Genomic DNA, 27,027 nt, shown 5'->3' with positions numbered 1-27,027 from the left:
GTCCAAAATAGGATAATTTAAGCCTCCTGCATCAAATGAAAACCTCTGTATTGATTTGTTCCAGGTTCCATTTGTTTTCCTCGCTCTCCATGAACTTTTCAGAAATCTTCTCCAATATTAAAGTCCAAAAGCATCAATATTCTTCCTTTGCTGCTTCTTTAAACACCAACCTTTGCTTCCATAGACTATTCTCCTAGTATCACTTAGATATTGTTTAGTAATATCTGGAAGAATTCTTCACATTAACTGAAAGGCATAAAAACCCTGTTCAGCTTGCTATTCCAGTCACTGTTCTGATTTCAGGCAGACTGCAGAAAAATTGTCCTTACTTGGGGGAGAGATCTCTGTAAAATGGACATCAAAGATGATCAGGGGACTGGAGGATAAAACATATAAAGAACAGTTGCTGGAATTGGGTATATCTAGTTTAATGAAGAGAAGGACTAAGGGGTAACATGATAGCAGTGTTCTAGTATCTCAGGGGTTGCCACAAAGAAGAGTCAAGCTATTCTCCAAAGCACATGAAGGCAGGACCAGAAGTAATGGATGGAAACTAATCAAAGAGAGAAGCAACCTAGGACTAAGGAGAAATTTCCTGACAGTTAGAACAATTAATCAGTGGAACAACTTGCCTCCAGAAATTGTGAATGCTCCAACACTGGACGTTTTTAAGAAGAGATTGGATAATCATTTGTCTGAAATGATACAGGGTTTCCTACCTGAGCAGAGGGTTGGACTAGAAGACTTCCAAGGTCCCTTCCAGCTCTACTCTACTCTACTCTACTCTACTCTACTCTACTCTACTCTACTCTACTCATAGTGAATATTTACAGTTGACTAAAATTGGAACTGTATTGGCTAATGGAACTTTATTTTGTTTCCATGGACAGCCTTCAGGTGCATTGTACCTGTTTATAATTCCATGAATCTCTCTGCATTGTTCCTGTTCTGGAATACTAAGAAATTGATGCTTGTCCAGCACTGCCATTCCTTTGTTTTTCACACAAAGTGGAGGAGATAGCAAACCAGACTTCATTAGATGTTCCATGTTGCACAAGTAAAACAGAAAGCTTTCTCTCTCGTACTTCCAAACCAACAGTTGCAACAAACATAATAAGACAGTACAAGGAAATTGCTTATTACTCTCACAGGACTGGAAAATAAATCAATTAAGCTCTTGTTGTTTATAGACTACTGTCACTTTCCAGGCTGAGTCATTTTGCAGTCATAACTGCTCTGATTTTTCATGACTCTTTCTTGGGACTGTAGGAACAGAATATTGGAATGAAAACTGTATTCCACTTTTCATTAGTTAACTCTATTAGTGGTTTGAACTACCACAAATATATTTCAGGCTTTATGATCCTATCAAGATTACAGTAGAAAAAAAAAAGAAGGTGCTTGAAAACAAACATTTTGATCAATATACATATGTGAATTTGCTTTTGCATTATAATTGACGTATCATAGAAGAAGTGAGAAACTCAGTGCCCTCCTGTTCTCAAAAGCTTTTCTGTTTCTTAAAAAGCACCGTCGTGGTTTCAAAAGATCTATTTTTAAGCCGTGTGAGGCTGTAGATCCAGAAGCTTGTGGCTGTGAGATACATATTTTGATCAAAATCTGCCTATTGGCTTTAGATATCCAGTAGTTTTTGATCTAAAACAGGTCTCTTTTGTGGCCCTGAGCTTACTGTATGTTGCCTCTGCACTTCTGGAGGGTAGCAACTATAAGGTAAAAGGAGTAGTTTTGATATTTTCTAATGGTTATCCCCCAGCCACTTTAGAAAAAAAAGCTTCCTTCCTGATTATCATTTTGCTCAACTAAGGACATTTCAGAGCTAGATATTACTTAGCTATTTCAGTTCCTTATTTTGTCTGTATACCTTACTCCAGCCTTGCCCATAGGACTTGCTATTCGTTAGGAAGTAGAGCAGAGGTCTCTAACCTTTCTGGGCTCGAGGACTGGAGGGAAGGAGAGCAGCTTCAAAATTGGTGTGCGCACACAGGGCCATGCACCCTGGCGCGGCACTAGCAGCCCCATTTGCACATGCGGCATACACTGGTGCCATGCACATGCACAAACAGCTGTGCACCCCCCACGGCAGCTAGCAGTGCATGCACAAATGGGCTGCAGACACCTGCCCCGCACTAGCATCCCCGTTTGTGCCCACGCACATGCTCAAACAGGGCTGCAGGCACTCGCATGAGTGGAGGGAATGCACACTGACATGTGCGTGCACCGGGCAGCCGTTTCAACGGCCCACGGGCCAAGAGCCCGTGGCCTGCTCCTGGGCCATGGACCATAGGTTGGGGACCCCTGCAGTAGAGCCTTCTGACAATGAACTGGCATAGAGAGCTGAATAGCATGTGATTCCTTTCTAGCATGGTGAGGAGGCGACTCCATAGCCATTTAGCAAAGAGGCAGACACCAGCTTTTCTATGAAGGGATTCTGTTCTTCCTCTGAAGTCTACAGTTCTACGTGGTTTGTTCTGATGTCCTCCTTAGTAATATGTTGATTATAAAAAAATATGGGTAAACAGAAGGGAGGCATACCATTTCTCTAAGAAACAAGTACACTAAACTGTGTACATTACCATTCTACCCCCTCCAAAAGCTGTATCACCAGCTTTTCTGTGCTGAAAGAATTAAAGTTGAGTAAACAAAATTAAGGTCGTGCCAGTCTAGATACTAAAAGGCATGTTCCAAAACTGATATTAGTGTATTTGAGCGGACTCATGATAAAAGTATAACAAGCATCAAAAGAAGGAGGTTCTATGGGAAGGGGCTGGTGGAATGAAGATAGATTTTTTGGGAGAAACAAAATAGAGGCCTTTATAAATTAAGAATGGATGGTGAATGGTGTGGGGGCAAAAATTAAATGTTCATGTTTGTATTTGGACTGAATTGAAACATATGGAATTTGGTCTTGTGACAATAAGATGCCACAATGCAAAGCTTTAAATAAAATTAGATGTTTAGACTTGGGATCTTGGGATCTACCACATGGTCCTATGGCATCAATATGCCCAAGGATACCTCTTTTGCTGCTTGTCAAATATCATGTCGACTTGACTTTTTATATTTTTCAAATATATATTTTTAATATGTTTATTATGCTTACAGCCATGGTGGCACAGTGGTTAGAGTGCAGTACTGCAGGCTAATTCTGCTGACTGCTATCTGCCAGCAGTTTGGCAGTTTGAGTCTCACCGGCTCAAGGTAGACCCAGCCTTCCATCCTTCCGAGGTCGGTAAAATGAGGACCCAGATTGTTGGGGCAATGTACTGACTCTGTAAACCACTTAGAGGGGGCTGTAAAGCATTGAGAAGTAAGAACAATCAACCAATGGAACAGACTGTCTTCAGAAGTTGTTGGTGCTTCATCACTGGAGGCTTTCAAGAAAAGACTGGACTGCCATCTGACAGAAATGGTGTAGAGACTCCTTCTTGGGCTGAGGGTTGGACTAGATCAGGGGTCTCCAACCCCGGGTCCATGGACCAGTACTGGGCCGTGGCATGCCAGCAACCAGGCTGCACAAAGAAGCAAACCCCATCCGCAGGATGCAGGCAACACACAAAACCATGCACCCTTTGGTCCGCGGAAAAATCTCTCTCCACGGAACCGGTCCCTGGTGCCTAAAAGGTTGGGGACCTCTGGATTAGATGACCTACAAGGTCCTTTCCAATTCTGTTATTCTAGTCTGGTCTGGTCTAAGTGTTATTGCTGTTTGAAAAATAGGAATTCACCTTGCTGTAAAGCAGTGGTTCTCAATCTTTTTAATGCCGCGATCCCCAACCGGTCGTAAGTTGAGGACTACTCAACCGGTTGTAAGTCGAGGACTACTCAACTGGTGCAGCAGCATTTGCAGAATGGGACTTTTGGCGGGCTCAGCAGGGCAGAGACAGCCTGGACAATTCTTATTGGCTTTTGAAAGCCAATAGAATTAGACTGTATTCAAGAGAGTCTATTCTATTGGCTTTCAAAAGCCAATAGAATAAAAGGGAGTAGCACAGCTAAGGAAAAGGGGGGAAAAAATGGCAGACTGCGTTGTTTGGCGACCCCCGTGAAATGGTCATTCGACCCCAAATGGGGTCCCAACCCACAGGTTGAGAACCACTGCTGTAAAGAATCAGCCTTTTGTATCATCATGATTTAAAGAATGCCTCTTGTCTTTAGTTAGGATTCCTAAGCTTCTTAGAAAATAAAAATAGCAAATGATGCAGCCCACTGTGTTCACTGGAAATGCACTTTACTGTTTAGAAAAAGGGCAAAGGTAAGCAGAAGTAATAAAATCAATCTGCTGGATTGTGGGAGTGGCAATTGACATTCTGGTAAATAGTCATAAAGTACTCATTTGTGGAGGAACACTCGTGTGTCTGGTATACTTTGATGAAGCAATAAAGGCAGTTTTCTTTGAGGTGAGGAGAATCTCCTTCTAAAAATGCCTAGTAATCATTTCTTTGTTTCTCTTCTCCAGTGTGTCCTCCCACATGCAAGTCTCAGGGCTGTACCCCAACTGGCAAGTGCTGCCATACAGAGTGCCTTGGCAATTGCCTTGAGCCCAACAATCCACGGAAGTGTGTGGCGTGCCGGAATTTCTTTTTGGATGGCAAGTGTATAGAAACATGTCCACCTAATTACTATCGCTACAAAGGCTGGCGGTGTGTGACTTTTGACTTCTGTCAGGAGCTGCACAATAAATGTAAGATGGCCCGCAAGTCTGAATGCCATGTTATCCACAATGGCGAATGTGTCTCTGATTGCCCTTCTGGTTACATCTTGAACTCTACCAAGTGAGTTCTTCTTTTTTATCTTCTCTTCTTATTGCTGTGTAGAGATAGCTGGTTTTTGAGAGGTATATCAGGATTAGTAGCAAATAAATTACAAATGAGAAATAAAGAAGGGGGAGGGGGAAATAGCATTTTGTGCCAAGAAATAACAAAGAAACGTGCAATCCAAAATATTGGGAAATTAGTCGTAGTTCCCAATAAGAATAGAAATGCTCTTTTTTTTCTCCCCGTAACATGAAAGTCAAGAGTAGAACTAAATTATGAATATTCACTCTCTAAGTATAACTCAAGATATATTCTGCACACTATGCTAGTCATTTTAGATTAGACAGTATTGATTGGAAATATGTTTAATGTATGCATATATTATTTAACAGCAACTTAGTACTTCTGTAGTTTATGGAATTGGATGAAATGTTTAAATATATATGCACATATATATGCTCATATTTGTGCTGTCTTCCAAATATGTGGAAAACATTCCTTGGTTTTCAGTACTTGGAATTTGCCTCCTTCCAGCTCATCATAAATTTTGTAAAGAGACGGGGTGTTGTCTTACCTGAACGCCTTTTCTCAGCATGGAGATGGAGAATGGATTTTCTGATTCATTAGTTCAGTGATGGCGAACCTTTTAGAGACCGAGTGCCCAAACTGCAACTCAAAACCCACTTATGTGTCGTCGGGTGCTGGGTGGGCGTGGCCCGTTGGGTGGGCGTGGCCCATTGTGTGGGCATGGCTGCAGTGGTAACGGCAGACTGGATGGGATTGAAAGATTCAATCAATCAATTCCAACTTCGCAAGATCTTTTTTTTTCCCTGCGAGAAGTTGAAATCGATTGATTGATTGAATCTTTTTTTTTTTTTTTTTGGCACAAGGTGGTAGAGACCTAAAGCGAAAAGGTTTTATAAAACCCAGCTGAAGGCCTAGGACTAGGGTGACAGCGCGCGTGCCCACAGAGAGGGCTCTGAGTGCCACGTGGCACATGTGCCATAGGTTCGCCACCACGGCATTAGTTCTTCTTACATTGTAAAGAGGGAAAAAATGAAGAGCAACGTAGGAAGAGGAAATGGACAATTTGGAGCATTCTCAATAAAAAAAAAGATAATTGGCAATTCAATTGTTTATCACAGGAGAGCTTGTTTCTATTTCTATTTTATTTCTATTTTGATTCTTAATTTTAAGCTGCTCAGAGTTGTATGAAGATTGTGTAGTCTATAAAATAAACAAATAGTAGATCAGATTTTTTTCTGAATATTAGTATTAATTGTAATATTTTTCAATTCATTTCATTCCAAGGACTTTAAACTAATATGGGGTTTTGAGCTTGGTGGCAGTTTTCTTTGCTTTTCTGCAAGTAAATCTATCCTAGTATGATAGCATTTTGCTGGGAATATACCAACTATGTTATCTGCCTGCCAATTTCACCATGATAGATTTTTTTTAAAAAAAATCCTACCAGATGATTGAATCCAGTGCAAAAATCATGTTTGAAATTTGAATTATTAGGAAACCAGGAAGATAACAAACCAACGTAACCACGGGGACAGGATGGTAGCTATGTTATCAAATTCTTCATCCTGGTTGAGGCTGGAAAAAAAATGGCCTGAAGAGATTAGCGAATTATTAAGGCACCACCTGTTTGCAGATTGTAGGTTCTTGTAATAGTGGCTATGAATTCTAGAATCCTTTCCCAGATTGGAAAAGCTAGTATTTTATTGCGCCATTATCCATTATATTAAGCGTTCGACAGCTTGAGTGATCCCCTCTGGTATTTTCTTTTTCAGCTTGCTGTGCACACCCTGTGCGGGTCTTTGTCCAAAAACGTGTGATGTGGGTGAAGAAAAGATAATTGATTCTGTTACTGCTGCACAGGCGCTCCGAGGCTGCACCATTGTGAATGGAAGTTTGGTTATCAACATTCGTGGAGGAAGTGAGTGTCTACATCTCGTTTTACCTTGTATCAAGAGAAAGTGTAAACATTTTTTTTTTTTCTGTCCAGCAACCCTGCCATGATGAGCAGGGATTAAAATTGCAATTTTGTTTTTAAAGTTTGGTGGGGGCTTAGATTTGGAGGATATTCCAAAATTTTAATCCATCAGAAAGCCACAATTTTGCCAGTCTATTTTCAATAATGCAAATTTACAGAGTTCAGGGGTGTAAAAGTGTGGCCTAAGGGCTAAATGTGGCCTGCTGACATCTCTTTTCGAGGGTAAATTAAAGAGGAAACTGGCAGATTTAAATCTTGCAAAAACATAAGGAATCTATTTCATCTCTTAACACACACACACACACACATACACACACACACAATTGCAGATCCTATTCACTTAATGCGGTTCTCAAAAGCTTGACTGTGGAAGTTCTACGCTCCTATCATGGGTAGTCCAACCCAGGCCTAATAAGATAAACAAACACACTAGTAAAGGACAAAGGAGCAATGCCTGGGAAAGACCATGTCATATGTGTCTGTATTGGGCCATGGAAGCTACTTGCTGATGGTCATCTCTGGTGGTTGTAATGGTGACTTTGGTACTTCACATAGGTCAGGGCCCAGTATAAATAAGAAGCTGTTCTTTGTTCATAATTTTGTGGCTTGAATGGCTGATGTTTCATCTTCCTTTAGCTAACATTGCTGCTGAGTTGGAAGCCAACCTTGGTTTGATTGAAGAAATCTCAGGTTATTTGAAAATCCGTCGCTCCTATGCCCTGGTCTCTCTCTCTTTTTTCCGCAAGCTGCACCTGATCAGAGGACAGACTTTGGAAGTAGGGTGAGTTCAGTTCTTCAGGGATATCTTGAACCCCTGAAAATACCATTGAGATCAATGGTATCTTTCCCCACTGCTGTTTTATTACAAAACATCATAAGCAAGTCAATCTGCTATTAAAGACAAGGGGGTAGGACAAGTGATAATAGGTTTTGATCTCCTGTTCTTTGGTCCCTATTATCAAGACGTTTTGAGGGGGATTTAGAAATGAGAGCTGATTACAAAAGAGGCAGCTTGGCAGTCTCCTCTTTCATTTTTTGGGCATTTGTTTTCTTCATGTCTTTTTCCTCCTTATCCAGAAATTATTCATTTTATGCCCTGGACAACCAGAATCTCCGCCAGCTTTGGGACTGGAGCAAGCACAAGCTCTCTATTGCCCGGGGGAAGCTGTTCTTCTATTACAACCCCAAATTGTGCCTGTCAGAAATCCATAAGATGGAAGAGATCTCAGGAACAAAAGGGCGCCAGGAGAAGAATGACATTGCTGTCAAGACCAATGGTGACCAGGCTTCTTGTAAGGATCAATTGCTGCTATCCAAGGAAATGAATAATTCTGAAATGATGTGTCTTTTCTTAATTATGCATGAGCGGAGGCTGAACGTTATCTTACTGGTTAGGATGCACATAGATACTCTTTTGGTGTATCTGTGTGCATTTATGTACATCTTAAGTAACATTTATTATTTCACAGCCTCTAGTTTTTTCTGTTCATTAGCAAATTGTTATTTTGCATTAAGACTAAGGGGTCAGGCAAAGACAAAAAGGCATATTTCTCTCAGTGACTTTAGGAACCATGCTACCACTCTCACTTTAGGGTCAGTAATTGCCCATTAGTGTGGTTGAAGCTTTATTTTAATCTCAGAGCAATGAGGAGAGGAAGTGGGCATTGGTCCAGAACCATACATTTGTTATGTTTTGGCTTTGTTTCCTTCTGGGAATGTTTCTGCATTCAGAGATGTAGCTTCCAAATTGGTAACATCCTGTTTATGTATGTTATGTATTTTCCGACTCAGTTGCAAAGCAAATGCAGCCCTCTTTTATGAATTTCTGCCAGGCTGGCAAAGCACAGGACAATTTGTCCCCACAGCCTCCCTTAGCAATAGCACATATGTGTGTGAGAGGCTCTCTCTTCTCTCTCTAGATCAGAGGGGCTTGATTTCTATGGCCACAGCTGCCTGCGTTGTATTAATTCACAGGAAGGTGGGGGTGGGGTAACAAAGATCATACTTCCCCCTCTTTCTCTCTCTCTACCTCCATTTTCAGATTAAAAAATCAGTTCCTTATTTCTGATACTCCAAGGTGTTCTTCATGTTCTTCTGATTCAAGCCAGTTCAGTCTAGTGGTTGAAGGCACTACGCTAAAAACCAGGAGAATATGAGTTGTATTGCTGCCTTAGGCATAAAAGCTGGCGGGTGACTTTGGTCCAGTTACATTCTCTCAGCCCAACTCACCTCGCTGGGCTAGTGTTGTGGGGAAAATAGGAAGGAGTATTAGGTATGTTTGCCATTATTTAGGAAGGCAGGATATAAATAAATACAATGAATAAATAAGCTACTTCCCATGATGGCTTTTTCATTAACACCTACTTTGGTCTCTGACTTTAAGCCCTGATTTTCTATGATATTTCAGTTTCATTTGACAGTAACCCCCAACATAGGCGGGTATAAATCGTTGGGTATAAACAGTGAGATGGGTCATATATAAATTAATATATGAAGGAAAATTCCATGCTCTTGACTCTCTCTTCTAATTCACCATTACTTTCCTGTTGAACTAACATCACTTCTCTGGGTCTCAAAGAGTATGGGACTTGATTTTCTGGATACAGTATGAAATACTCAATTTGGTATAGTCGTACTATTGGGTTTTTTTTAATGCACAAATGCTTACTGATACAAATGTGATGTCATTCTCTGCAGGTGAGAACGAAGTGCTAAAGTTTACTAAGATAAAAACATCCAGTGACAAAATTGTACTGAAATGGGAGCCATACTGGCCACTGGACTTCCGTGACCTTTTGGGCTTCATGGTGTTCTATAAGGAAGCGTGAGTAAACAATCCCTGTTAAAATTAGGTTCCCAGATATCGACGCCTACATTGTGCAGTGCCAGAAGAGTTAAGGCTGAGAAAGGTTAATGGTCATATAGACAGCAATCTAGAAAGTAGCAGAGTTGCCTCCAGCTTTCTTTCTTTCATTGAATATTTTTAAATTATTTCATAAAGTGACTAAATTAGTAGAAATGCTGTGGACATAGTATACTTAGATTTCAGTAAGGTATTTGACAAAGTAGACCACAACCTGGCTAGAAAAAGGTGGGATAGACAACATCACCACTAGATAGATTTGTAGTTGGCTGACAAAACATACTCAACGAATAGTCCTCAATGGCACTACATCCACATGAAGTGAAGTAATCAGTGGGGTACCATAAAGCTCTGTCTTAGGCCCAGTACTCTTCAATATCTTTATAAGTGACTAAGATGAGGGAATAGATGGGGAACTCATCAAATTTGCAGATGACACTAAACTGGGAGGAACGGTCAACATCCCAGAAGACAAGTTCAGGACCCAAAAAGATCTTGACAAACTTGAACAATGGGACCTGTCCAGCAAAATGAGTTTCAATGTGGAGAAAAGCAAAATTTTACATTTAGGCAGGAAAAATCAAAGATATAAGTACAGATTAGGCAAGACCTGGCTCAAAAACAGTAACTGTAAGAGGGACCTTGGAGTCCTAGTGGGTGATCACTTGAATATGAGCCAGCAGTGTGCAGCAGCAGTCAAAAAAGCTAATACAATCCTGGGTTATATAAACAAGATCACGCAAAGTATTAGTACCACTTTATAAAACCCTAGTAAGACCACAGCTGGGTCATACTACAAAAAAGATGTTGAGACTTCGGAAAAAGTTCAGAGAAAAGCAACTAAAATGATCAAAAGCCTGGAGACTAAAACATATGAAGAACGGTTGCAGGACTTGGGTTTGGCTAGTCTAAAGAAAAGAAGAAACAGGGGCGACATGATAACAGTATTCCAATATTTGAGGCGCTGCCACAAAGAAGAGGGGGGTCAAACTATTCTCCAAAGCATCAGAAGGCAGGACAAGAAACAATGGTTAGAAACTGACCAAAGAGAGAAGCAACCTGGAATTAAGGAGAAACTTCCTAACAGTGAGGACAATTAACCAGTGGAACAGCTTGCCCTCAGAAATCGTGGGCACTCCATCACTGGAGATTTTTAAGAAGAGACTAGATAGTCACTTGTCTGAAATCATATAGGTCCATGGTGGCGAACCTATGGCACGCGTGCTACAGGTGGCACGTAGAGCCCTCTCTGTGGGCAAGTGCACCGTCGCCCTAGGCCTAGCCTTCAGCTGGGTTTCATAAAACCTTTTCACTTTAGGCCTCCGCTGCCGTGTGCAAAAAAAAAAAAAAGGTTCAATCAATCGATCAATTTCAACTTCTCGCGGGGAAAAAAAAAAGATCTCGCAAAGTTGGAATTGATTGATTGAACTTTTTAGTCCCACCGGTCTGCTGTTATGACTGCAACCATGCCCACCCAATGGGCCATGCTCACCCAATGGGCCACGCCCACCCAATGGGCCACGCCCACCCAGCACCCAACAATACATAAGTAGGTTTTGGGTTGCTGTTTGGGCACTCAGTCTCTAAAAGGTTCGCCGTCACTGATATAGGTTCTCCTGCTTGAGCAGAAGGTTGGATTAAAAGACCTCCAAGGTCCTTCCAGCTCTATTCTAGTCTATTCCAAATTACTACTATTATGCTTAACTTTAAAAATGCTTCACATTAAAAGAAATAAATAACAACAGCTCTGTCAAAACATCAATTATGTTCAGTAGACAAAAAACTTTATGGCCTTTGCTTGTGTTTATAACCTAGTGGAAGCTATCAAGTTACCAGAGGGAATAGCTTCATATAGTATTGATGCACTTCCCTTTGAGTGCTTGGCTTTACCACTGCACTACACCAAAATTGCCATTGTTTGTTTGCTTGGGCTATTTGACCATTTTAGGCTGATATGATTCTCTACACACCTAGCACTCACTATCATTCACCAGTCTGGTTATAGAGAAGAGTTCTTTCTGCTCTCCATAATTTTGAATTTGTATCCATTGTCCCCATTCTAAATGAATAGCATATTTCTTCCTATGTGTATGTATTGCTTTTCTGAAACAGCAGCTAGTGTCCTTTCCCTTCCTTTTTGGGCTAGTCCCTTCCGGAACGTGACGGAATTCGATGGCCAGGATGTTTGTAGCTCCAACAGCTGGACAGTGGTGGATATTGATCCTCCTTCCCGGTCTGATGCCAAAATCAAAGAACCTGGGTATCTGATGCGGGGCCTGAAAGCCTGGACTCAATATGCCATTTTTGTGAAGACACTGGTCACTCATACAGATGAGCAGAAAATCTATGGGGCAAAGAGCGAGATCATATACATTCGAACTAACGCTTCTGGTGAGCAGTATGATGGTCTTGCAATGTTCAGGAACTGCCAGTCAAAACAGTTCTTGGGGGAGGATTGTTATAATTGATTCCCTAAGTTAATAATTATATACTATGTAATTATTTTAATATATTGCTGCAGAGTTCGTTGGAAAAGACTTGTAAGTCATTTAGTGTGACCTCTTTCATAGCAGAAGTCCAGCAATCATCTCCCCCTAACTGGCCTCAGCTCCTATTTGAAAATCTTTTTTCAATTCTTAACACCAGGAAATTCCTCATAATATTCATCTAAATCTCCTTTCTTTTTTAATTCAGTTTCATTGGTCCTTGCCCCACTCTTTCTTTTGGCAAAAATAGGCCCACTGCTGTATGTGGCATCCGTTCAGATATTTATAGATTTCTATTTATAATTATAATAATTTATAATTGACCATTGTAATATCTCCCCTAAATTTTCTCTTGCAAGCCAAACATGCCCAGATCCTTTAACTGTTCCTTATGGGGCTTAGTTTCCAGACCCCTTGTCATCTCAGTTCTCCTCTGAATCTGCTTGGCTTCTCCGTGTGCCATTTAAAGTTTATTATCCAGAAGCGGACATAACATTCCAAATGTGATCAAACTAGCCCAGAATAAAATAGAGACAATCAAACAGCCAAAAAGGAAACGAAAACACCAAAAACACCTCCTCACCAGCAATCAGCATTCAGATGAGCAGAGATTAACATTAAACCAACAATCAAGTAGTAAGCAACACTTGAATCTCCCCAACTACTAACTCAGACAAACAAGCTAACAGTAAACAACAGCCCAATCAAGGAACCATGAAGACCACTCCCACTAACACTGACAGGGCAAGTAACTAGTACAGGGGTAGGCAACCTTGGCTCTTTTATGATTCGTGGACTTCAACTCCCAGAATTTCTGAGCCAGCCATAAAAGAGCCAAGGTTGCCTACCCCTGAACTATTATATAAAATGAGAGCAAACCCCATTCCCTAACAGCACTGATAATATTACCTGGTTTGTAATAAAACATCTGCAAGAAAACAACCAAGCTCGGAGAGTACCCAAGGGCCCACAGCTGAATTATGAGCTACAAATATTCTCTTCTATTGAGACCTTCATTGTATGACTTGATAAGGTTTTTGTTCACCTTTGTTCCTATTTTTTTGATAGTTATATATATATATATTTCCTCTTCTCCCCAGTGCCAAGTGTCCCCCAGGATCCAATTTCTGTTTCCAACTCTTCATCACAGATCATTTTGAAGTGGAAACCACCTTCTTATCCCAATGGGAATATTACACATTATATGGTATCCTGGGAACAACAAAGTGAAGACAATGAACTCTATGAACTGGATTATTGTCTGAAGGGTAAGGCAGGCTAGCTGTGTCCCTGTTTCCAGATTTAAATTTCTGATATTTTCAGAGCCAGTAGGTTGGTTTGCTTATTTAGTCCATTGTAATTCTGTACCCCATGTGGGATTGCCTTTAAAAACCATCTAGTACAGTGATGGCAAACCTTTTAGAGACGGAGTGGCCAAAAACTGGCTTCGCCCCTGCCCCACCCCCTGCCCCACCCCTGCTCTGCTCCCCCATCCCCGCCTGCCCGCAGAGCCACTCACCGCCTTCAGAGCCCACCACAGATTGCCCAGGCAGCCCAGCAGTGCTATCGCAGTCACGCCCTCTGCCCGCGCCCTGCAGCATCAGCTGTGCACAATGGGGTGTGAGGGCAGAGTCTTGTCTATGCTGTCTGGCTGTGCTGCTCCATGTGGGCCATGCTCAGAGGCAACTCTCCTTCAGGGGGTCTGCTGGAGAGGAGGGGGTCGCGGAGGGAGGTGAGGCTGGGGCAACAGCATGTGTGCCCACAAAGAAGGCTCCGAGTGCCGCCTCTGGCACCCGTGCCATAGGTTTGCCACCACTAATCTAGTAGTTTTAATTGATAGAGAATGTAGCAGCCCAGATGTTCACCTGCAGTTATTATGTGGACCCTGTGACACCTATATTGTATCCCTGCATTAATTCCTGGTGAAACTTCAGATGCAATTTGAAGTTCTGGTGTTAACCTATAAAGATCTTTATGGCTTGGCATTAGGCTACTACCTACAAGACTGTATCTTCTTATAGAATTGTGCCCAACCCTATGATTATGCCAGGAGCATCAGCAGATAGTTCCCCATTTTCATTAAGTCAGGAAAGTGTTATTCAGGGGAAAAAATGTTACTTTTGGGTGGCACCAGCTGTTTAAGTTGTTTTTTTTTTTTTTTGCTTAAGATCAGATTTCTCTTGGCCATCTTTCAGAGGATGTTGACAACTGAGCTGTGCCAACAGGCATTTGGATTACAACACCTCTTTGTGGATATTGTTTTTGTGGGGTTTAGTTATGCTTGTACTTTTGGTTAATTGTATCTGTAAGCACCAAGAGTTTCTGGATTACAATGGGGTAAAAATCTAATAAACTAACTCTGGCTACATTAATTTAATATAGTAAACCAAACCAATCACTTTATGGCTTAGCACATGTGAATACCCAACTATTATCTGATGTTTCCCCCCAAAAATTATTGTATTCAGACATATACATCTTCCTTGTGTTTCCATAAAGCCTTCTATCTCAAACCTGGGGTTTTCCATATACAGTTATGGCTATAAACACACAATCAACAACCAATACCTATTTTTGGCTATGTAGCGCTGTCGATTTAACCCAAATTAAGCTTCCTTGATTAACCTGGAAGGGAGTGATTCGAGCAACCCTATGCTAACAGCAATTCGCTAAAAATAACTGGTGTCTTCTACACATAACTGGTGTCTTCTACACATGCTGTGCCAATGTTCTCATAATCTCCTAACCAAGAGGGTCAATAGATTATGTAACAGGCTGCCTAACCTTTTGATTTGAAGTAAGAAAAGTGTCAAGGAGCATGCAGAAACAACTAATACCTATCTGCAAATCCTTAAACCAAGCATATATTTTTCTGGGATTATACAACTTCTGAGGGCATCTACATGATCCTGGGAGAAGGAGTAGCTGTTTTAACAAGTTGTAGTCAGGTACTACATTCAGTCCACAAACATATTCAATTAAAGAGTACCTTGCTTGAGTTGCAGCTTCTTTCCAGTATGAATTGTCATTACTTATTCAAAAACAGGATGACCTTGAAGCTGTAGTTCTTTTACTGAGCAATTAATCTTTTAGGATCGTGAAACATAAAAGCTTTACTGTCCATCTGTCCTGCAGGCTTGAAGTTACCCTCTTGGACATGGTCTCCCCCTCTAGTAGAAGACCACATCAAGCACAATGGGACTGAGGATGAAAAAAAAAGTGAAATTTGTTGTACCTGCCCTAAAACAGATTCTCAGATCCAGAAGGAGTTGGAAGAATCTGCCTTCCGGAAGACTTTTGAGAATTACCTCCACAATGAAGTCTTTGTTCAGAGGTAAGTCACTGAGTGTGGCTTTCATAATAATAATAATAATAACAACAACAACAACAACATCCTGCGACGATACCTGTAATACCATCAAACATCCACATCTGCCTATCCCAGGTCCTGGGTAAGGACTTGATAGGTAGACAAAATGCCAAATCCAGTCTGAACATCTGGCTGACTGTGCGATGATCCATCATCATCATCATCATCATCATTATTATTATTATTATTATTATTATTATTATTATTATTATTATTATTATTATTATTATTATTATAGTTGGAAGGGACCTAGGAGGTCATCGAGTCCAACCCCCTGCTCAGGCAGGAAACCATATACCATTTCGGACAAATGGCTGTCCAGTCTCTTCTTAAAAACTTCCAGTGTTGGAGCATCACCTGCTTCTGGAGGCAGGTTGTTCCATTGGTTAATTATTCTAACTGTCAGGAAGTTTCTCCTTAGTTCTAGGTTGCTTCTCTCCTTGATTAGTTTCCATCCGTTGCTTCTTGTCCTGCCTTCAGGCGCCTTGGAGAATAGCTTTACTCCCTCTTCTTTGTGGCAGCCCCTGAAATATTGGAACACTGCTATCATGTCCCCCCTCGTCCTTCTCTTCATTAAACTAGACATACCCAATTCCAGCAACCGTTCCTTATATGTTTTAGCCTCCAGTCCCCTAATCATCTTTGTTGCTCTTCTCTGTACTCTTTCTAGAGTCTCAACATCTTTTCTACATCGTGGTGACCAAAACTGGATGCAGTATTCCAAGTGTGGCCTTACCAAGGCATTGTAGAGTGGTATTAATACTTCATGTGATCTTGATTCTATCCCTCTGTTAATGCAGCCTAGCACTGTGTTGGCCTTTTTGGCAGCTGCAGCACACTGCTGGCTCATATTTAGGTGATTGTCCACTAGGACTCCGAGGTCCCTCTCACAGTTACTGCTATTGAGCAAGGTACCCCCTATACTATACCTGTACATTTGAGTTTTCTTGCCTAAATGTAGAACCTTACTTTTTTCACCATTGAATTTCATTTTGTTAGATAGCGCCCAGTGTTCTAGTCTGTCCAGGTCCTCCTGTAGCCTGTCTTCTGGAGTGTTGGCTATTCCTGCCAGCTTGGTGTCATCTGCAAATTTGATGAGTTCCCCATCTATCTTCTCATCCAAATCATTGATGAAGATGTTGAAGAGCACTGTGCCTAGAACAGAGCCCTGGGGCACCCCACTACACACATCCCTACATGTAGATGCAGTTCCATTGAGGACCACATGCTGAGTATGGCCGGTCAGCCAGCTACAAATCCATCTGGTGGTGATGCTGTCTAACCCACATTTTTCTATCTTATCGAGTGGTAGGTTGTGATCTGAGGACAGACTTCCTTTTTTGCTGTCAAGTAGGAGATGGAAGTATATTAGAGCAGGGGGTCCACGGCTCAGTACCGTGCCGTGGTCCGTTGGGAACTGGGCCGTGCAAGCAGCGGACAAACACACGAGCATGTGAAGCTCCATTTCTGCAAGTGGCAGGCACATGCAAAACCATCCCCTCTCTCCCCCTCCCCCTGCTGCCACCGCCGCTGCTGCTGTTACTGCCAGTCCACAGAGCTATAACATCAGACCTAAATTAGTTCTCTTACAAACTGAAAGTATATTTGACATGTCCAGATTAATCCTGGACTCTATAGCCAATATGAAGATCACCACACCCACAATATTTAAGGATCCCCACAACTCTTGTTAAATGGCATTAAAGGAGAAGATGAAGCCCAATAATAACCCGTTCACAAAAGCTATGAAACAAATCTACAATTTTTTAGGAGGACCAGCTGGTGTCAAAACCCACTGAACTAGCAAGGACATTTCCCATTAATTTTTCTGCCTTAAAGGACAATGCAGATTACATCTGATTTTAAATATAGCAAGAATGAAACTTACTTTAGGGTAGCAATTGTTTTTAAATTCACTGTATCACAGAATATTTAGTCAGGCTTTGGTGGGATAGTTTTAGAAAGAGGGCACATTTACATCTGGATTGCTTATTTTTTTGGAAAAGGTTAAGATGTTATTGTTGCTGTTACTGTGTTATTACACATTTACCAAGAAACAGCATCAAAAACTCCCACAGTAATTACAATTATTATAACTCAATGCAATGAAGTTTGCTCAGAGCCTAATAAAAATATTTTCAACAGAACAGTGCATTTAAAACAGAGTTCTGAGATAGACTGGATGTATATACAGCTGCAATCCGATGCTTACCTGGAAGTATTCACTAAAAAAGACTCAAACAGCGAGACACTTCACAAACCTACTAATCAAATAAAGGGCTTATAATCTTAAAGGCTGTCAAATTTCCACAGAAGCAAAAGGAGAAGGGAGCCAAGTTCTTCAAGGTCTGAAACCTGGAGACTACAACTGTGAAACAAGAACTTGAAAAAAGATCCTGCTGAAGTGATCATAAGTTTGTATTTTAAAGCTCTGGTCTCTGGCTCAGAGAAGAGCCAAAACATAGACCAGAAACCCCGCTCCCCCATCTTTTGGGCACCAGGGACCGGTTCCGTCGAGAGAGGTTTTTCCGTGGACTGGAGAGGGTTTCGCATACTACCCGCACCCCAAGGATGGGGTTTAGTTGTTTGCACGGCCCGGTTTTTGGCATGCCGCAGACTGAGGCCAATCCACAGACTAGGGGTTGGGGACCCCTGACATAGACATAGACCATGGGTAGGCAACCTTTGCTAGCTGGCTCAGGAATTCTGGTAGTTGAAATGCATGAGTCATAAAAGAGCCAAGGTTACCTACCCCTGACATAGACCAACCTGAATGGCCCTGGTATTATAATTTAAGAGAATTTTTTTATAAAGTGATGTATCATGGGTACATGACACCTTAGAAATGATCAAAAATGTACAAAGATAGTTTAAGTCACTGTTGGAAATGTGTAAAACACAGAGGGATATTTTGCCCTTTACCAACTTGTAAAAAAGCCAAGAAATTTTGGATACAAATACATACAATGATACAAAGAATCTTAAAGATTAATATGCCAAAAGAAAAACCACCTTTTTATTGGGAGTTAAGTATGCTGAACTGGAAAAGACTCAGGGAAGATTTAGTTTTGTAAATGATAACAGCAGCAAGATTATTATGTGCACAGAGGTGGAATTCCCACAATGGAGGAATGGATCATAAAAATGTCAGAACTAGAGGAAATGGCAAATCTGATCAGGGAGAAAACAAGTGCTTTTTTTTATAGGCTGGAAAGTTTTTGTAAACATCTTCCTAAAAGAAGAAAAAAAATGATGATTTACTGTTTAAAAGATTGAAACAGATGAGAATTAAATAAGGGGTTGAAGGGATTTATGGAACAGAGAAGGGAAATTATAGGTTTGTTAATATTTATTGAAGAGAAGAGAAAGTTGGAAGTTATTACATTTCATAATTTTATTTTTTCCTTTCTCTTTTTTCTTTTCCTGCATTTCTTTTTTTTTTTTTAGATTTGCTTTTTTACTTCATGTAAAATCCTTAATACATATAAATAAATAAAGGAGCAACCTAAATGGTACTGTTCTGGACTAAGATCCAGTAATAGAGACAAAAATTGTTAACAACTGCCAAAGAATCTGTTACAATACTCTTTAAGTGGGACGACTAAGGACATAGCAATAACACTGCTCTAAAAGAGCCCCTGTATCCTATAAATATTCAACAAGTGAACATTAGCAATCTGCCTGTAGAATAAATACATTAGTGCAGTCAGAAGACAGTGGGCAGAGGAGACAATTAAGAGGGAAGACTTAATAGAGAAAGAGAAGGATGATCAGACTGAAACATGACAATCTTAGCCTTTTCCATGTTCTACTTGAGATACTAGATGGACATCCAAGAGAGAAATGCCTGTAAGATAGTCTGTTACAGTTGAATGTGCATTGTCACCAAGTTCTACAAAAGACCAATAAATTGAATATTAGCATAATAATGATACTGGAAACCTTGATTATGGATCAGGACACCCAAAGAATGAGTAGAGACAGTAAAATAGTACTCAAGATTGATTCATGAAAGGCATTCCCTGTAAGAGGAAATTCCTAAGACTTAAATCTCTAGTGCAATATTGCAAAACAACAAGACAAAAAAGATGCAAAACAATCAGGTGCACCACCAATAATGCCAAAGACTGTAACCCTGTATAACCTAAACAACAGTATCACATGGTCAAGTATATCAGATGCTGCCATCAGATTCGAAAGGATTGACATTGATGCAAGATGCTAGGAAGTTGCCAGAAAAGTGTTGTTCAAAATTCAAGAAAATGCCATCTCAGTTGAATGGAAAACTACCAGTAGTTAATGAACAGTTCACTTGGAATGTGACACAAGACAGGAAAATGGGTTAGAAGAGTAGCATAAAGGAATCCCTCCATGATTTAGTCTCCAAGACTGGGATACATTCAAAAGCGAGAGAAAAAATAAAGGGGTTGTGGGAGAAGGACTAACAAGAGGAAAAGAAAGAGCAACATTCACCACTTTATCAGGGAAAAATTCTCCCAGATCCTCAGGGAAAGGTTGTACCTCCCAGCACAGAAAGCTGTCATATCACGAGTCAGATCTTTGAACTATGTAGTCCAGCATTGCTGACGTTGACTGGTATTGCTGACGTTGACTGGTAACCATATTAAGTGAATCAGTGTTTTCAACAAAGAGCAGCCATTTGATATGGAAGATTTATAGCAATCTCTTTGCATTATTTGTATGTCAGGAAAGAACATAACAGGATCCATAAATATATCATCATACGTATAACATACCCATGGTCTATATTAATAGAATTCTATACAGTAGAATAAAAGAAAATATACTCAAGTATATTCAACAAGTATGTCTTGGGAGATCCTTAATCTAAGAAGATCCTCTGTTTTAATAAATTGAAATCCTCTATAATTTATCTCCAAAAGCCAGAACAGGGAATTTGAGATGTTTTTTGTCACTAGGAAAAAGATTGGAAATAAATTACCATCATGGTACCCTGAATATAAATATTCAGGGAGTTTATATATTCATCTAAAGCATCTGACGAATAGGGCATGGGTTTGGATAAATTACCTTGCTTGCATCTCTGAATTAAAGAGATTAACAACAGTGTGTTGATTTGCAAAGTAGATGTTGGGGAATTGCCAGCTAGACTGGAGGAAGAGGTCAAGAAAGGACTTAACTTATAATTGTTGCACAGCCACAAACCACATAAGGATGACCTCTCTCAAAATCTATGCAGCCTTATCTGGTTATTCCCAGGGGAAGGCAAGCATTCTGGTAAGATTCTTGTAACATAGAAGAAGAAACAAAGTTACAGCCTGAGGCTATTTTACAAGTGGTTCTGCTTGATTGTGCCTGACAGTGGTTTCTGGATTAGACACCAACCTTATCTAGAATCGCATGAGCAAGTTTGGGGTAAAACTAGGCTTTTGGTTGTGCTTACAGTATGTTGGCCATAAACTAACCAGGGGTGTGAGTACATTAAGGCTGGTTAGCTTGGTATACATTTTCTCTACCTTATTAAAAACCATTATATAAAAATCTTGGTTGAGCTAAGTCATGAAGAAACTTTGAAGTCAATAGCCGTGGATCCCTTTAGGGATGATCATGGCATATAGAAGATTGCAAATTGCAATGTAAGAATAAACGGTAAAAAGCATAAGTTAACAATAAAAATAAAAGAAACAAAAATGTTATGTTTCTATAATACTAATAGAAAGGGAAAGAATATATTGTAGTCAGTCTGATTAAGAATTGGTGTAATCTTGTCAAGCATGGTTAATTAATATTTACTTGTTTATTTATTGAGTATATCACATTTATATCCCACCACAATTATACACAGTCTTTTAGTAGCTTGCAACTTGAAAGAAAAATAATGTGGTGTGGCTTTATGCCAGTCAGGAGGAGTACAACACAGATCTTTGCTTGTTAGTAGATCATTCAGGAATGTATGAATGTTTAACACACAATAAAACGTCAGTTTGTTGCTTTAGAGAAGTGTATAACAAATAAAGTGGAATTAAGAAATACTTTGTGCAATTTGTTGAACGATAAGAGTGGTGTATGTTGGAAATCCAGTACGCATGGAAACAAATAGAATGCTTCATGCACAGTTCAACACTGAGCTTGAAATAAGATGAGGGTTCTTCAATATAATGACGGCATATAAGGAATGCATGTGATGATGGTAGTGTACTTTATATGCAGGTGATGTGCTCTGTAGTTGGCTTAGCTCAAAAGCTTTATGGTGAATATTAGACAGGTTGTAAAATGCAACAAGGAGCATGAATCTGAAAAATAATGTATCAAAGATCAAGGTGTTTGACGGGAAATATGCATTGAATAATTGCACATTATTCGTAAAAGGCCCAAAACTGGAGCACGCAGGTCACTTTGTATGCCTTGATACTACTTGCTAAACATGAGGAATTGGATAAAAAAGCTAGGAAGATGTGCAAATACTGGTAGAAAAATAATTCATAATGTGTGGTTTATTGTGAAACATGAATGTTGAAAGAAGCAAAAATGATCCTGTCTAAAAATGGCTTTCCGCTTATTTGTTATATGGAAGTGAAAGCTGTGTCAGAAAACACCAAAACAGCTTTGGTATACGGGCAATCCTCGACTTAAAACAGTTTATTTAGCGACCATTCAAAGTTACACCAGCACTGAAAAAGTGACCTATGACTGTTTTTCCCACTATATGACTATTGTAGCATCCTCATAGTCACACGATCAAAATTGAGATGCTGAGCAACTGACTCACATTTATGAGGGTTGCAGTGTCCCAGGGTCATGCAATGACCTTTTGCGACAAGCAAAGTGAATGGGGAAGCCAAGTTCACTTAATGACTCTGTTACTATCTTAAGAATTGCACAACTGTGGCAAGAAAAGTCATCAAATGGGGCAAAACACACTTAATTACTGTCTTGCTTAGCGACAGAATTTTTTTGCTCAGTTGTGATTGTAAATCGAGGACTACCTGTAATAGGAATCTTTTAAGGAGAATGCATGCTGAAACAGGATGAGAGAGGTCAAGAAGGAACGGGTGCTGAAAGAATGTGGGCTGAGAACAGAAATGAGTATTAGTGAAGAGCATTCAGCTGATTTGGTCATGAATGACCATTAAATCGCAAAACAAATATTTACAGGAAGTGCGAAAAGGTGCAAAGGAAAATAAAACCTGAGAAAGGATATAGTTAGGCAGAGTTGGTAAGGTCCTCTGAAATACAAAATTGAGAAAGTGTAAAGAATACAAGGCAGTGTAGGTATGACTATGGTAGAAACATGGATTATTTGTAAGATAGAAAGTATGGTAAGATACACTGAATAATGTTAACAGAAACTAGATTTAGCTACAGTATATGTTTTCCTATCTCATGCCTTTGGGTTATATGACTACTATTTCTGACTCTTTCTGCCCTTTGCATAACATAGTTTACCCCAAAAGGGAATAGCACACAAGATACACACATGTGTAGCACTAGCAATAGCACTTAGACTTATATACTGATTCATACTGCTTTTGCAGCCTCTCTAAGTGGCTTACAGAACCAGCATATTGTCCCCAACCCTCTGGATCCTCATTTTACCAACCTCAAAAGGATGGAAGGCTGAGTCAACCTTGAGCCCTTCAGGATCGAACTCCTGGCAGTGAGCAATGAGTTAGCCTGCAACACTGCATTCTAACCACTGCGTCACTACGGCTCTATAGAGAATTGAATGTAGAGAATTGAATGCAACTTTTTGCAAATAATGATGATGATGATGATGATGATGATGATGGAAGGGACCTTGGAGTCTTCTGGTCCAACCCCCTGCTCAGGCAGGAAACCCTATACCATTTCAGACAAATGGCCGTCCAGTCTCTTCTTTAAAACTTCCAGTGTTGCAGCATTCACCACTTCTGGAGGCAGGTTCTTTCACTGGTTAATTGTTCTAACTGTCAGGAAGTTTCTCTTTAGTTCTAGGTTGCTTCTCTCCTTGATTAGTTTCCATCCGTTGCTTCTTGTCCTGCCTTCAGGTGCCTTGGAAAATAGCTTGACTTCCTCTTCTTTGGGGCAGCCCTTGAGATACTGGAACACTGCTATCATGTCCCCCCTTGTCCTTCTCTTCATTAAACTAGATATATTCAATTCCATCAACCTTTCCGTATATGCTTTAGCCTCCAGTCCCCTAATCATCTTTGTTGCTCTTCTCTGTACTCTTTCTAGAGTCTCAACATCTCAACATTGTGGTGACCAAAACTGGATGCAGTATTCCAAGTGTGGCCTTACCAAGGCATTGTAAAGTCAATAATAATAATAATAACAACAACAACAATAAAGTTGGAAGGGACCTTGGGGGTCATCTAGTCCAACTCCCTGCTCAGGCAGGAAACCCTATACTATTTCGGACAAATGACTGTCCAGTCTCTTCTTAAAAACTTCCAGTGTTGGAGCATTCACCGCTTCTGGAGGCAGGTTGTTCCACTGGTTAATTGCTCTAACGGTTAGGAAGTTTCTCCTTAGTTCTAGGTTGCTTCTCTCCTTGAATAGTTTCCACCCTTTGCTTCTTGTCCTGCCTTCAGGCGCCTTAGAAAATAAAGTGGTATTAATACTTCACGTGATCTTGATTCTATCCCTCTGTTAATGCAGAGAAGTTGCTCAAAGTCATCTTTCCATCTATCTGTCTCCATCATTGCTCCAAGAATACAAAGAATTAATATGAAACTTATTTCTGTGAAGACAAAACTCAACAGCCCTGGTAAAAAAGAGGCTTTCCAATCTTGTGATTCCAGGATGCAAGTGTATTACTTCAGTAGAACGTGCATTTAGGCACTGGGTCTGCTTATATCACTTAGCTGTCTTCTGCCACCCATTGTCTAGATTAGTGGCCCCAACCTTTTGGACATCAGGGACCGGTTCCATGGAGAAAGGTTTTTCTGCGGACTGGAAGGGGCATGGTTTTGTGTGCTGCCTGCTTCTCACCGATGGGGCTTTGCTTGTTTGCACGGACCAGTTTCTGACATGCGGCGACCCGGTGAAGGTCCATGGACCGGGGGTTGGGGACCTCTGGTCTAGATCATTATCTGCTGTCTCTTTCTGTTAGTAGTGGCTCTCTAAAGAAACAGAGAAATGCCTTTCTCAGCTAAGTTACCCTTTTAGCTGGAGATACTAAGATTTAACCCTGGGATATTCTGAACAAAGATCCTGCCGTGTATTATTGAACTACTTTTTCCATTACCTTTTCAAATGTGATACATCTATAGGCCAGCGGAAGGATCAAGGAGGCGGCGAGATCTTGGGAGAGTTGCTAATAGCACCATGGTGGCTCCAACCACGCTGGGCTTGCTAAACATGTCTACGACAACACCAGAGGAACCGAAGCCTTTTCAGATGATGGTTTTCAAGGAGTCAGTAGTCATATCCAACTTGCAACACTTCACAGGGTACCGGATTGAGATCCAAGCCTGTAATCGTGAAGCTCTAACAGTATGCAGCGTTGCAGCCTACATCAGTGCCAGGACCATGCCAGAAGGTGAGAAAAGCATTTCCCAGCTGGGTCCTATCTAATCAGCATGTTTACAAGACAAAGCATGAAGCAGACTTGCTAATTTGCACTGATTGGCTTTTTGTCCCTTCTGTTCTTTTATCTGTTAGTGAAAGCAGATGACATTGTTGGGCCTGTGACTCATGTGTTAATAGAGAAAAATGTAGTCCACTTAAAGTGGCAGGAGCCGAAGGAGCCAAATGGGCTGATCATCCTCTATGAAGTAAATTATGGACGCCTTGGAGAATCAGAGGTGAACTTTCAGCCCTTTACACTTCTTTCCTTGGGTGCTGTCTGCTTTTTCCCCAGGCTTTTTTGTATAACATTTTAGGAATAAGGGGAATTGGATTCTAATAGTCTTTTCCTAGTAAAATGACTCTCTTTCTCTATGTATAAGAGAGACAGAGCATACACGCTCATCTCTTAGCTCTAATTGTACCTGACTCCAGACCTGAGAAATTAGAAATCTGTTGTGAGATGAGTTGTATTGCACATCAATACTTATTCATCCTGGATTACACAACTGCCCACAGTTTTTTGTTTGTTTGTTTGTTTGTTTGGGTGCACAGAACACATTTCACACATGTAGCTCTTCCTTAGGTCATGTGGCACCTCTTTTGGGCAACAGAACACCCAATTATCTCTCTTCTACCCTTTAGGAACAACGCTTTTGTGTATCTCGTCGAGAGTTTTCCACTGAACAGGGCTGCAAGCTGAGAAGGCTGCAACCTGGCAACTATAGTGTGCGCATCCGAGCTACTTCATTGGCTGGAAATGGGTCATGGACAGAGCCCGTCTACTTTTACATTTCTGATTATTGTAAGATAAATATTTCTTGGCATTCTGAGTTTCTAATTGCTTGTTGGGTGGGCGAGATATCTAGTGTGTTGTGCGTTCTCATCTCCTATCCTGTGAGAGGAACGATTAGCTCTGACATCAGGCTAATCTTCAGAAATAGTTGTTCTGGATGTTATGAAACACGGACTGGGAGGAAAGTCCAAAATCCTGTCTTACATTTACTGTATACTTACCTTTTCTTTTTTCACTCTAGTGAATGCTCCCACCAGTCTTGTAGCCATCATCGTTCCAACCATTTTTATTGTCTTTTTATTCATGTTTATTGGAGGAGGTTATGTCTTTATCAAAAAAAGGTAAGTGTGTATCAGCTTTCTTTTCAAAATATAGCTCTTTAACAATGCATTGAGATACAATCAATTGACGATCTATAACAGACATAGTTAAATTTAATTTGTACTCCGTTGCTGCTGACAGAAAAACATATATGTGTGAATAGCTTCTTTTCTCTCATCAGTAATAATTTTGTTAGTATGTTTCTTGTTTTTTAAACATATGGTCATACGTTCCTCTTTACTAGTATGTAGAAAACTCTTATGTCCCTTCCAGTGTTGGATCTATGATTCCAAACTATTAAATTCCATTTGGATTTTTAAAATTATCAGTCTATGAATTTTGCAGTTTGCAATAGTGGCAAATATCTGTCACTCAGGTGTAAGATGAAAGTGAAGATTTGTTCTCCGAACTTGTGGGTTGGTTTCCGAATGTTTTGTTACTGGGCTAGGTAACATCTTCAGCCAAGTTTAAGGGATGTCAGTGTCGCTGTTCTTCTGTTTATAACGGCTTCAGGTATAGGGGTGTGTGTGTGTGTGTGTGTGTGTGTGTGTGTGTGTGTGTGTGTGTGAAGCCCTTATAAACAGAAGAACAGCGACACTGACATCCCCTAAACTCGGCTGAAGATGTTACCTAGCCCAGGGCTTTTCAACCTTTTCACCCATTGTACCACTTTTAGGATATGGCAACATCCAAGTACCACCAGTTGCCTAGCAAGGTGTCAGAGACTTGATGACCAAAAAAAAAGGAAAAAAGGAAAAAAGTGATAAAGTGCAGGTAGTCCTCGACTTACAACAGTTTGCTTAGTGACTGTTCAGAGTTACAATAGCACTGAAAAAAGTGCCCCCCAGGCCACAGCTGAGCAAGACGCCTGCCCGCTACCACT

The 27,027-nt window shown here is 40.5% G+C and overlaps 1 protein-coding gene across 1 annotated transcript in view; it reads left to right on the top strand.

The window, feature by feature from the left end:
- INSR (insulin receptor) overlaps nt 1-27,027 on the top strand; it is an 84,472-nt gene that overhangs the window by 51,124 nt on the left and 6,321 nt on the right. Inside the window, exons 3-14 of the mRNA XM_039338509.1 lie at nt 4,478-4,793; nt 6,575-6,720; nt 7,414-7,558; nt 7,855-8,069; nt 9,475-9,601; nt 11,787-12,031; nt 13,227-13,394; nt 15,262-15,460; nt 24,733-25,001; nt 25,124-25,266; nt 25,673-25,832; nt 26,065-26,164. Coding sequence (XP_039194443.1) covers nt 4,478-4,793; nt 6,575-6,720; nt 7,414-7,558; nt 7,855-8,069; nt 9,475-9,601; nt 11,787-12,031; nt 13,227-13,394; nt 15,262-15,460; nt 24,733-25,001; nt 25,124-25,266; nt 25,673-25,832; nt 26,065-26,164 — 2,233 coding nt within the window. The remainder of the gene's footprint in view (nt 1-4,477; nt 4,794-6,574; nt 6,721-7,413; nt 7,559-7,854; nt 8,070-9,474; nt 9,602-11,786; nt 12,032-13,226; nt 13,395-15,261; nt 15,461-24,732; nt 25,002-25,123; nt 25,267-25,672; nt 25,833-26,064; nt 26,165-27,027) is intronic.

The sequence above is a fragment of the Crotalus tigris genome, unplaced genomic scaffold (assembly GCF_016545835.1).
Source record: "Crotalus tigris isolate CLP2741 ecotype Arizona unplaced genomic scaffold, ASM1654583v1 scf7180000017701.1507938, whole genome shotgun sequence".
Classification (NCBI taxonomy): domain Eukaryota; kingdom Metazoa; phylum Chordata; class Lepidosauria; order Squamata; family Viperidae; genus Crotalus; species Crotalus tigris.
This window is presented reverse-complemented; position numbering and strand designations above follow the sequence as displayed.